This window comes from Etheostoma cragini, chromosome 14, assembly GCF_013103735.1.
Source record: "Etheostoma cragini isolate CJK2018 chromosome 14, CSU_Ecrag_1.0, whole genome shotgun sequence".
NCBI lineage: Eukaryota > Metazoa > Chordata > Actinopteri > Perciformes > Percidae > Etheostoma > Etheostoma cragini.
The window spans coordinates 65,098-78,417 of NC_048420.1; the positions used below are offsets into that span (position 1 = coordinate 65,098).

Below are 13,320 nucleotides of genomic sequence, written 5' to 3' on the forward strand. Positions count from 1 at the left end.
ACCAGCCAGGCTAAAGCTAATATAGTTAGCCTAAAAAAACAACGGGTCCGTCCGTCCCAACTACCGTTCCGGTTTGGAGCCGCAACACTGGAAACGTAACACTAATCTACTTCCGAAGTCTGTGTCTGATCTAACGTCATTTACACTGATCTAACTGTTCTTGGATAAACAGTTTGTTGCCAGTGTGCGTGAATTTATTAAACTAACAAGCTGGCCTTCACCTTAGAAAGGATCCTTTTTACTTTTTTCTTCTATGTAGATGCACTCCCATACAAAATCAATGCAGTTGTAGAGAATAAGTTATTATTTCCAAACAGAGCTTATGTCATCTTTTACAAATTATTTTTTCCATATTCCAATATGTATTGTAGAAGAAAAAAATATCACAATGTCAGATTTTTCCCATACCGTGCAGGCCTAATGTGAACATCAAACGCTGCCAATAAAGTGTACCGTCTCTTTTGTGAAGGCTCTGAGTCCAGTGAGACCCAGGAGGATGTGTACGTAGCCTCCGTGGAAACGGACCGCGGTGTGAGGGAACAGCTGAGGCTTTATGACACCAAAGGCCTCCACGATGGACAGGACCTCCCCAAGCACTACTACTCGGTGGCGGATGGCTTCGTGCTTGTTTACAGTGTTGACAGCTTGGAGTCTTTCAAGAAGGTGGATGTCCTGAAGAAGGAAATAGACAAGTCTAGAGATAAGAAAGAGGTGTGGCTGGGACCAAGTATGCTTTGACCTCCATACATATACCTAGGCATGGGCCGGTATGAGATTCGGACGGTATGATAACCTTCAGCAAAAATCTTAAGGTATTGCCATTACAGCTTTAAATGTATTATTTTGAAATGTCTGGGTAAAAATTTTAGTTTTTCTCCATTGAGTATTTTATTTTGAAGCACACTGGCAGGTAGAGGGGTTTCTAAACTACACTTTCTGTCCGTGACTCATAAACAAAAATGTCAGTGGTTTTTAATCCGCGGTACACCTTGAAACCAGTAGCCGGCCCATGCCTACATATAATATGTGGTGTTCTCTGTCTCCTCTGTGCAGAGAATATCAGCTCCATCCCAAAATGCATTGCTGCCTGTTTTATATACTGGCAAACATCCACACCATGTAGAACATCATTTATGATACTTAAAATATCCATTCTAACCAACAACCGTTTCAGGCGGTGCGCTTGTTTGCAGCTGTGCGTTGTTCTGTTACTTGAACATATCAAGGTGTAGGTAGTGAAAGAACAAATAGAATATGAACGTCAAGGGGCACTGAAATACTAAAGATGTGAAGAAAGCTTCATAAAGATATGAGAAAATAGAATTAGCTATTATTCATGTGGGTCAACTTCTTTTACATGTAGCCCCCCCCCACACACACACCCACACCTTATTTATCTTTTTTTTGTGATTCAAAATTTAAATTTGTACACAATATAGAAAACATACAGCTCGCCTCATGAACACACCTCCGCCACCCCTTGGGTCATCACCACCCACCTTGAAAATAAAATTAGGAAAAGATGACACGCAGTGACAAAATAGACAATAAATCATAAACCAAATGATCATATGGGTAAATAACACCATAAGTTTGTGTGATACACATCTCTCCCCAGCACAAAGCTTCTCAGGAGCTTATTAAGCTTATAAAGCGGTTTTCTCGCACACAGGTGCAGCTTAATGTGCTCTACAAAAAAAGCACCAAAGATCATTAAGGTCCGCCTAGAAGATATTTCCGCCATTTTGAATTTTTTTGAAAAACACATTTTTGAGATCTATCAGCTCTGATTGACTACAACTTTTCAGTAAATCATCAAGGGATCAAGCTTATTAACAGTGGTATAAAGCCATGTCCATATCTCAATTACTTTTCAAGTTATTGACCAATGAACTTTGAAAGGGGTGTGGCTCTGGACATAAATTAAGACAAATTGGCAACCGTAAGGCAATTCATCACAAAACTCCCAGGGTATGTTCAGATAAGTGCCCCAGATATACCCCGACACACCGCTAGTACCCTAACCCACAAAACTCCCAGGGTATGTTCAGATAAGTGCCCTAGATATACCCTGACAGTTTTGTATACATCCGCCACTAGGGGGCACTAGATAGGTGAGTGGCATTACACACATTTTACTGTAAATCACATATTCATTGTCCAATCATCACAAATCTCTCAGGCTATGTCCTCACAAGTACACAAACCCCAGACTGAAAGTTCTAATTAAATTGAACACCAGGGGGAGCTATAAATGCAGACAAACTGCAGGTGATACAGCACAAATCAGGCTGTAAATGACTGCAAATGCTTGGCCAATCAACACAAAACTTCCAGGAAATGTCTCCATACTGACCTCACACATACACTTCACGTCTCCTCCAAATTTATCACTAGGGGACACTTTAAATGCACAACTGGACGTGGACACAAATCAAGGTTTGAGCTTGGAATCGCAGCTTGCGGCTTTATTAGCAGTTGTTTTTGTGTTGATCATCTTCTTTTCTCAATTCACTGTGAGCTGGACTGAGCTACACATCACACTGAATTGAAAATAAATGGTTTTGACCAATCAGCTGTCAGTATTTTAAACAAAGTGCACTGTTTGTCCAATCATTACAAAGCTTGCGGGATATGTCTTATAACAACAATGGACAACATGTGTGAAATTACTTAATCCCTATTAAAAAATAAGGTTTGAACCCACATATCGCTGCTTGCGGCTATATTCTTTAATTTGTATTTGTTTTTTGACATGTTCAAAGTAAACTAAAGGTACCTGTTTGTCAGGTGACGGTGATCGTGCTGGGGAACAAGACGGACCTTCGGGACCGTCGCCAGGTGGACCAGGAGGCGGCGCAGCATTGGGCACGTGGCGAGAAGCTAAAGCTGTGGGAGGTGAGCGTCACCGAGCGCAACTCGCTCATCGAGCCCTTCACCCAGCTGACCAGCCGCCTCACGCAGCCCCAGAGCAAGTCGGCCTTCCCTCTGCCTGGACGCAAGAGCAAAGGCACGCCGTCCAACGATATCTGAAGCTCAGACTGTTCCGGCCTATTCCAAATGAATATGATTACATAATAAACATGATTTTAGTTAGGGGACAAGTTCAACCTTATGAGAAAATATGCTATTTTCTTTTTCAGAGTTAGGGGGGGGGCTTAACCTTGCCGTCTGACAACACTTTACCACGGGGAAGTGAAGCCATTATATTCAGTTCTCTAAAGCCAGGCTCCTTTAACACAATTGGTCATTTTACCTTGCAGAATACTGGAGTTGCTGCTCTTATTACTGCAACAAACCCAACACACCAAGAGACAAGACAAGAAGCTGTTCAACACGTCACTTCCCCTTACATCACAAATTGTCATTTTTACATTTATGTTTGTTTGGTTCAACACATTAGACACAATGTGTTAATCACGGAGCTTTAGGTCTGTGCTTATGTGTTTCTTTTGGACGGAGCCAGGCCAGCTGTTTCTCTGCTTTCAGTCTTTATGCTAAGCTAGGCTAACCCCATTCTGACTGCAGCACTTTAACACACAAACATGATAATGATCTTCATCTCCCTTACAGAAAGAAAGCAGCTGGGACGTATTTCATTACTCCAAACATAGGCGTCAAACCTCAAACCAAGTCCACATCTGGAACACCTCTGTTCTGTACAGTGTGGTCAACACTTAAGCGCAGAGTCAATCTGTTTTATTTTCAAAAACATAGCACTTTAGTACCAAAGATTTGACACAACCCATAACAGATCTTTTACACTTTTGAAGGATTCATTTAGATTTTCCAGTCCAAGTTCAAGTCCATCTTACTTTAAAATATTATGCCCATATGTACATTGAGTCATCGGTTGCTGTAATCATTCCTCCTCTCTTGCCCAAGAGATCCCAATCAAGAAATCCACAGTCCACTTCTTTTGTCAAATACAGAGTGCTAACGCCTGATATTTGCTTTGAATGGGTTAGGGTTAGGGTTAGCTCTGGTTTATTGGCATCTCTTTAAACCAATCATAGTCCTCCTGGGTGGCGGTGCCTCTGCTAAATAATCTCAGAAAAGAACTTGTTCTGGTGGATCATGTGTACGTTCAGAAGTAGTTTTAGTCATCAACAGAAAACTCAGATTGGACAGATAGTCTAGTTAGCTGTCTGGATTTACCCTGCAGAGATCTGAGGACCGGGTAACCATAGTCCTTACAAAGGAAGAGGAAGGGGACGGACCAAAAAGAGGGACATCTGACCAAATTTCCGGTGGCACATGAACAATTGCGGAAGTAGAACATCGTGGATATAGACTATTTCCCACCTGATGTGAATGCATCATGAATACTTCTCCATTGGCAGGACTCAGCTATTTTCATCTAGTCCACCTCATATTATGTATGGCCTGGTAGCAAAAATAGTCTTGGCCATGCACAGTGTTCAAAATAAGCACCATTTACCAGTCAAATGCTGGGAAAATATGCGATTGGTCGGTAGATTTGCTTCACCAGTCACAAGTAACACTTATTCCATTGAATGGCTGGTAAAATTTGAACAGTTACTAGGCATTTGGCTGGTGGATGAAAACCCTGGTCCTGCTTTTACTGAAGTTGTAAGAGTTCAAAATGACTGCCTGGTGTTAGTTGCACTCCTGTGTCGTCCAGCCTGTATAATCCAATAGGGCTACTGGTTAAAACGTAAGGAAGTCTAACAGTAGAAATGTCAGTGCTGAGAGGAAATATTTATATTTTAACTAATTTATTTTGGTCACTTTAATGAGCCACATTCCTTGTCTATCGGAAGTAGCCTGCCCTATTTTCTGTGTCCTTAATGTCTCATACTAGTAACATTTAACTTTAATTTCCTTGCGGGAGTCATCCCAAAGGGATTGATAAAGCTAAGTCTAAGTGTTATTTAATGTGCTGCTAGTAAAACAGTGGCACTCTGAAATCCATCAAACTAAATTATTCTGTTCTAGAACTAGCTCTATAAGTCTTAAGACGCACTGAATAAAGTGTAGCTTCTTCATATTGTATTTTGAGTGGTATTTCCTAAAGATAATAAAAAGATTGTTAATGATCAAACAAAGTCAAATGCTTCAGTTGGGCATGTTTTAATTTTTTTAAGGGAGAAACAGAACAGCTTTTTATTGTGAAAGAACACAAATCACAACCAATTTCCATCCATATTTAAACATGTCTACATGTGTGACACACCTCTGCAAAGACCAGGAGTTTGGGGGGTCAAGCAAACACCAACTGGAATTTAGTACATGGGAGAAAATGTACACGCACGCAATTGACCGGGAATCATGCTGTGATACATTTCATCTAGCAGATTAGTAATGTCCATCTTCAAGCACAAGCTAAAAATTCAAAAGAGAAAACAATGAATGCATTATTGCCAGATTGGAGTTATAGTTATTGGGCCGGAGATAACTTAAAACATACAATAAACAACAAAAACGTTCCGGAGTTAAGACTTCAATTCTGAGATGAAAAATCCACCCGCCCCTCTGTCTAATCAAGCCTTCCTCCTCTGCTGGGAGCCGCGCAGCCCCCTAAAGTTAACGCCCCCACATCCCCCAAGTGGTCCAATCAGCAGCTCCTCTGCTGATTATGTGGCGTAGCGTTTGGTCCACTGTTTGGCTATCCTGTCGTGTTCGGGTCTGTTTGTTGTGTACTGTGTGGCGATGCTTCCAACCAGAGGGTCGGCTGGAACACAAACAAAGCACGGCGTCAATGTCTCACTCTCACATCTCTTCATGGTTGATTGGAGCTGTAGTACGAATTTCAAAAAAATTTAGTTCAGGGAAATTACTCACTCAAAACATTTGAAAGTACTTAACACACAGGGCCTCCAATCAGAGGTTCTTTTTTACGGCTGAAAATACTTTAAAAAAAAATGAAATAGTTTTCCAGGTTATTTAGTTCATATTCTGGGTTCATATTCCTAAATTTTAGGATAGCGTCACTGTTTTATGGTCTGGGCAGATCAAGAGGCCGCCATGTATAGTTTGGGTAGTTTCTGGGGACGTTTGGGGTGGCACTGTCTATTTTTTCACCGTCTAATTAGGATGGGTTTTTTTTTTTATTCATCACATTGTCACACGCCTACTACAACATACAGGACTGAAGGCATAGCTACGACTGGATTAACACTGAAGTCCCTGACCATTGACAAAAGTAGATAAACATTGCCCATCCATACACCACAAGTGTCATTATGGCTTCATTGAGCACGTAAGAACAACAAGAACTGTGTACTTATACAGCATTTTTGTTAGAGTTACAAACGCACATATACTGTAAAATACGATGATGGCTTCTGCTGTTACAATACCTCAATATACAGCTTCCTTGTCAAAAGTGGCTGTAAATGCTGCAGTCTTAAAGCTGTAGTTAATCATTTTGGTTGCCCCCATGAGGAATTCTAACTAATGACAACAACATGATCCAAGCCTTCACCCCCACCCCTCCTCCACGCAGTTGCTAGTAGTTCATCCAATCAAATCAACAAGCAGACAGGATTTTAAAAACGTGGACTCTTCAGAAGCGGTCATTTTCTGGTAATTTTTACGTGTACCTCGTCTCCAAAGCTCAACACTGACCTTCTTTCGCGACCCCTATTTTCCACTGTGTGCTGCGTTCCGGGCGCTTCATGGCCCCTGCGAGCCAAAACGGCCATTGGAGTCTATGCTTGATATTCTACCAGCCGCGCCGCGTCTCAGAAAAATGAGGGAAGCCGCGCTCGGCTCCGCTAAAGATACGCACCAGGTCTACCTACACATGAGATGAACGGGCAGAAGTGGAACAGCAAGAGTATCCAGTCAATTTACCAACCCCCCCACCCCCCCCATCTTGGAGGCGGAAAAAGATAAGTAGGGCTGGATATGGTAAAAATTGTTCCATACCAATACCATGACCTCGACATTGGGTCCTGAACTATACTTGTTTTCCCTTTCAATTTAAAAAAAACATTTAGTTCCATTTTTATGTTTAATTCTTCATTTACACTGTCACTCTGTCGAAATATTAACAGACGTGACGTGGTACGCTCCATAGGGCTCCATGTGGCACGGTGACTGGCCAATGAAACAGGATCATTATAGAGTTTCAAGCGAGCTCTGAATCAAACAACTAAGCCATACAGACAACGGGACGCAGCATTCCACAAAATAAACAATATTGCATACTTATTGTGACACTTTTGTTATGCTATCAGGGCTGCCAACTCTCACGCATCGGCCGTAAGACACACGCATTTGACTGGTTTCACACGCTCACACGCCACACCCCTGATTTCTCACGCTGAAGTTTCAACCCGGTCAGTCAAATTTCTGAAAGATGAGTTTATCTATAGATCTAGCTGTTGAGCCACTCGTGATCAACTAGTTTTGCTTTCAGAGACTGTGAGGGGGTTCAAGAGCGCTCCCCGGCTCCAGGTACGTGCTCTGACTATCACAGACCCGTCCGTCGCATCGTGACCTCTCTCTCTGTAAAGATAGAGGTGAGCAGCGCGGCTGGTAGTGTAGCAACTTCAGTTAATTTTAGAGGACTCGCTCTGCCGGGGACAGTGACGCGTTGCATCTTTGCGTAGACCTCCGATAATGAGCAGCATACAGCCTCCTCTAAACTCTGTCAGAGACCAGAGACCCAAATGGGCCTCTGTGTCTGTCAGACGGTCTGAATGAGATCCACCATATCAGCGCAGCAATGACATGCACAGCAGACTATATTACAACTCTCCAGATCTCGGACAACAGAGATGGGAGGAGTTATATTTTGAATGTGCATAAAGTTGTAAACATGAGAAATCTGGTGAAACACATCTGAGCTATACTATACGTTTATACACAATACTGCAACGTTGGGCCACTATTGTGCATCTCTAACCTCTGTGCATCTCTAAATGTAACTGTAAATAATTAATTAAATGTTTTATAAAATGAACATTAGTCTTTATTTTCCCAAAAAAGTAATTACAGTAAGTGGGTCACAGAAGACGAGGGCCAAACATTAATGAGCCTTGGCACAAAGGTTAAAGGATTAGAATTTATGTAACTCAGTGGTTCTCATTCTTTAGAATTTTAGTGGTCTTAGTTAATCCCTCAGCATTAATTTAACTTTGGGTCCCTGGTCCCTACACCAGGAAGGGACCCCTGGACCTGGTCCCTACACCAGGGACCCCTGGACCTGTTCACCACAGACCCAAATCTTCTCAGCTGTTGCTGACATATGCTACTGTCTCTTCATGTGGTTAATTATGTTTGGCACATTGTCTGGGTCAGTTCTTATATCATAAGAAATTAATAATGTAAATGCTAAATGCCCTAAAACCTATTGATACTACAACAATGCAGAGGCTCTTAACCCTACAGTTTTGCACATGTAACACTTGGTTTCTACATTTTTTTTGCAAAATAACTCTCCAGAAAGTGCCATTTAATGTTTTATTTTTCAAGTTTTTTTCCAGGGGGGGCATACCCCCAGACCCCCCTAGGGAGAGCCCCATCCCCCACAAATAAAACAAATCACAATTTAAACCCTGAAGGATAAAAACCCAAAGAAATTGCTTTGTACACAGCAAAATATGGGGCGGCCCCCCGAAATCTCACTCCAAGGTTTTGGGAAAAGTTGGCAGCTCTGTGCTTTTGTGCAATCTGATAACATCACACAGATCCTTTATATGAGGACAACACCAGAAAAGACAAGACATGGAGTTTAATTACAGGTAGATACTAGTTTAATAAACACGGGATTGTTCTGTAAAGTTCTTGTAAAGACTGTCACTGCCCGATGTGAGGAGAGTGCAGATTTGAGTCATGCAAGAATCACTTTGCAACGAGTGAAGCTGTGAGTTGCGCATGCGTCACGACAAGTATGTAAGATGCTAACAAGAGACTTCTGTTATGTCAACCTAGTAAAAATGGACCTACTTAACCAAGTTGGTTCACTGCTAGCTACAATTTAGCATCAAACGCAACAAAGACTGTCAGTGGAATAGTTTTTAGAGCAAACGTTAGCAATCAATCATAGATAGCTACAACGTTTCTGAAATGACTGCTAGCTTAGCTACAAGCTAGCACCAAACGCAACAAAGGTTGTCAGTGGAATATGTTTTAGCGCTAACATTAGCAACCAAACAACCGTAGATAGCTACAACGTTACTGAAATGACTGCTAGCTTAGCTACAAGCTAACATCAAACACAACAGAGGCTGTCAGTGGAATAGTTTTTAGAGCTAACATTAGCAACCAAACAACCGTAGATAGCTACAACTTTTCTGAAATGACTGCTAGCTTAGCTACAAGCTAACATCAAACACAACAGAGGCTGTCAGTGGAATAGTTTTTAGAGCTAACATTAGCAATCAATCAATCATAGATAGCTACAACGTTTCTGAAATTTTTCCCATTTTCTTTTATTGTTTGTAATGAGAAAATTTTATTATTTCAGTGTATATTCTCACAAATTTCAGTTTGACATAAGCTGTTTGCATTTGAGCATGCTCAACTCACATCTGCACTCGACCAGAGCCGGTCTGACTCGACTCTCATCGGGTACGACCCGTTATTCCGTAAACCGTTTACATCCGAGCATGCACGACTTAAATCTGCACTACACCATTTTAGAAACACCGACATACTGAGACATCCAGAGTGTGTGGAGCTGATAGGCTTCATTAGCTTTGTAGCAACTCATTTAGCAATGGTTTGACTGTAACAGATGCTCATTACAATCAAACAGTCATGCACTACAGCTCTAAAAGAATGAAAACTAAATGAAAACTATTCACTAAAGGATTGTTTTTCCAGGTAGTCTGACCACAAATACCACATCACCTTCCGTCTTCAATCTGGATTTAGAAAGCGAGAAAGGAGCTTTATTTGCAGATATAGACTTATAAGACTTTAGTGCTCTGTAACAACAGCTGGAGTCCGAGATTTCAGGACCTGAATCTTAACATGCTTAGAGGGAAGGCCATCAAATCATGCACGGCTGCCTATGTAACATCCATGATTCATGGATGGAGACTAGTTCCTGCTGATACCACCTATTAGGGAAGAATGCTGCGCAGTTAACCAGATGAGCTAAAAGAAACGCTGCAACCAAAAGTTGTTCTGAAAAGGGAATCCTGGAAAACAGCGGTTTTTTTTTATGCCAAGTAATGTATCAATATCATTCAAATATGTGTTTCCAAATCCCAACCTGACATTTTTTCTATTAGTTGTATTATTATTTGGGCAAAAGAACACAATTTATGTCCACCATCAACACAGTTTGCAATGATCAGTTCGGCTGCAGAGCTGATTATAAAATACCTGAGACTCTGAAAATCTAGGCAACGCTAAAAAATAATTATACAAACTAATGAAATGTGCTGAAGTAAACCATTCAATGATTCCTAAACCGTTCTATTAAACCAAATCCATTCTGTGGCTGTTGAGATGTGTATGCGGCGGTTACAACGGGAATAATCCCTGGAAGTTAACCAAAATATGTCTTTATTAGGGCAGGGCGGCATATTTCTCTGTTAAACATGTACAAGGTCACTAAACGAAAGAAAACGAACCACAGAAATGTACAACTGTGCACTGCAAATAGACAGGGTCACAGGCTGATGAAAAGTTGACCTGGAAAGAAGAAAAAAAACCTGAACACTGTCCAATGTCAGCGTTGGATGGAACTCGTGACGACTTTCACTCCAGATTTCTTTTAGTTTCCAACGCATTTTCCCCCGGCCCTTTCTTCTTCTGGAGTGTGTTTCCAGAAGCAGAGAGCGTTGATGGACTGCGCTCAGGCGGTTTGGGATTTTTGTTGGCCACAGATAGAAACCTGTCTCTCCGCCTCCACGGATGTAGACGACTGCTGCGAGATGAATTAGGTGAGCCTTTATTACCGTAGCAACATTCCAGCACCGTTGCCTCATCAACGTTACTGTATGAGATCAATGGACGAGCACTCCTTACCTTTTTATATTTCATTTTACTTTCCATCATAACCTTTCCCAAGAATCGGAAAATAGTCTTGATCAGAATAAACCCTAGTTCTGACTCTGTTATGCATTGATTGTTTATTACTTTCAGTTATAGGGCCCTGTATTCATATGGATGCTTTTTTTAGACCTTATGTGGCCTTATAAGCAGGGCCACATGGAATCTGCAGGGGCAGAATATTTCTTTTGAATTAAAAGTAAACTCAAAATGTCACTGTTGAGAAAAAAAAAATGAATATACTGTATACAAGATAAAACCCCACAGAAAACAGCTAGTCTAAACAAAGCTTTTGTATGTGTTTGGGTTTGCGTGCACGTGTATATGTGTAGGTGTGCGTGTGTGTATGTAAGGGTGTGTGTATGTTTGCGTTTATGTAAGTGTGTGTAAATGTGTGTGTGTGTGTATGTTAATATGTGTGTGTATGTATGAGTATGTGTGTGTAGGTGCATGTGTATGCTAGTGTGCGTATGTGAGTGTGCTCGTGTATGTATGCGTGTGTGTGAGCGTTTGTGTGCGTGTGTATGGGCATGTGTGTATTTGCCTGTGTGTGTGAGAGAGAGTGTGCGTTGCAGCTCTCACCAGGGTTGCAGTCAGTGAGCAGGGAGCAGATGGACAGCAGCACCTTGGAGATGGTGAGGGCGGGACTCCAGTTGTCCTTCAGGATGTCCAGACAGATCACCCCCTGGCTGTTGATGTTGCAGTGGTAGATCCTCGTACGGAACGTCACCTGGACACGGACAGGAGAGAAGATGAGTCTGTGTTCCACACCTTTATACACAGTCTTTTCTCACACACCCTAAACCTCCATAGAAAAAAATACTCTTAAAAATGAAATGACTCTTCTCAGGCCAACGTTACCAAATATCACTCCACACTAGGGATGTTAATGATTAGTGGTTTTATTGTCAACAAACGATTACAGATTTGACCGATTACTACTACAGATGGAGCCATCTTTAATTCCCCATCCCCTTAAGGGACACAGGTTGTTAAATGAACAAGTTACTAGTATACCCACCTATTCTGGCCATAAAAACCTATTCAATAGAAATGCTTTTTTTTTCTTCTTTTTTTTTTAAAGAAAAAAGCAGTATTATGGGAATGAGTGAAAAATGAGTATGTGGCATGTGAGCATCGGTACGGGCCGGGACAAACTGACAATGATTTAAAAATAAAAAAATAACTGAATGTAGCCATAACTTAGGAGTGCAGGGAGTGATAGAAGAACTGCGTGTAGACGGGTAGAAACAGCAATCAGTTAAACAATTTTATTAAAACAAAAATACACAAAATAGTAAAAAACTTTTATGCACGATAAAACAAAAGTTGTCTATACAATCTATTCCTTAACTGTGCAAACGTTGCACTGCAAGCGGTTCCAGGAAAGCGGCTGCATGTGTCCACGACCACGCAGGCGGCTTGGCCGCGCGGCCCGAACAAGTCCGAGGCTGCCCGCAGGCGTGAAAAGCATGTGGGAGCCTCCCGGACGGGTGGAGTGGGACTCCGCTGTCTGCTTGTCGGTTAACGGTTATTAGGATTGGGCATCGAGAACCGGTTCAACAGTGGAATTATTTCCAATGGAATCGTTTCTTTAATGAAATTGTTTGGAATCCGATCAACTGATCCAAATTTAAAACACACCGTTTGAATGTCATTGATTGATCAGAAAAACATTTATAACAGGCAAAAGAAATTACATAAAATATATATTGTAGAACCATTATCAACTATTAGAACCATAACTTGCATGTCACACACATAAAAAGTGTGTAAACGAAAAAAGACACAAGACCAAAAACTACAGCTATTCTGATATTCCACACCAGTCTGAAGCCTGTTGGCCAGTAACCCCCCCCCCGCCTCACATTTCATCAGTGTCCCATATCATAAACAATATTCAAGTCCATGAACAGGAATTACTTACAAATAATTGCAATAATACAGTGTCAATGCTATAATGACTGGGTACAACATAAACACATGATTTAAGATACTTCTGCTCGTCTTCAGCCCCAAAGTGGACCAGCTGTGTCCTCCTGTGTGATACAGGACGGTATATATAGTATAAAGTGGACCAGCTGCTGTGTCCTCCTGTGTGATACAGGACGGTATATATAGTATAAAGTGGACCAGCTGCTGTGTCCTCCTGTGATACGGGACGGTAGTATAAAGTGGACCAGCTGCTGTGTCCTCCTGTGATACGGGACGGTAGTATAAAGTGGACCAGCTGCTGTGTCCTCCTGTGTCCCTGTGTGATACAGGACGGTATACACTCACCGGCCACTTTATTAGGTACACCTGTCCAACTGCTCGTTAACACTTAATTTCTAAGCAGCCAAT

The 13,320-nt window shown here is 41.6% G+C and overlaps 2 protein-coding genes across 3 annotated transcripts in view; one reads left to right on the plus strand and one right to left on the minus strand.

Annotated features, from left to right (window-relative positions):
• Positions 1–3,110, plus strand: part of nkiras1 (NFKB inhibitor interacting Ras-like 1) — a 7,647-nt gene extending 4,537 nt beyond the window's left edge. The window contains exons 3-4 of the mRNA XM_034891604.1: positions 470–711; positions 2,791–3,110. Of these exons, the coding sequence (XP_034747495.1) occupies positions 470–711; positions 2,791–3,033 (485 nt within the window). The 3' untranslated portion in view covers positions 3,034–3,110. The remainder of the gene's footprint in view (positions 1–469; positions 712–2,790) is intronic.
• A 1,967-nt stretch (positions 3,111–5,077) lies between these two features.
• Positions 5,078–13,320, minus strand: part of ube2e1 (ubiquitin-conjugating enzyme E2E 1) — a 30,684-nt gene continuing 22,441 nt past the window's right edge. For both annotated transcript variants that reach the window (XM_034891603.1, XM_034891602.1), the window contains exons 5-6: positions 11,560–11,707; positions 5,078–5,695 (exon numbers count right to left, since the gene is read on the minus strand). In XM_034891603.1, the coding sequence (XP_034747494.1) occupies positions 5,598–5,695; positions 11,560–11,707 (246 nt within the window). In that variant the 3' untranslated portion in view covers positions 5,078–5,597. The remainder of the gene's footprint in view (positions 5,696–11,559; positions 11,708–13,320) is intronic.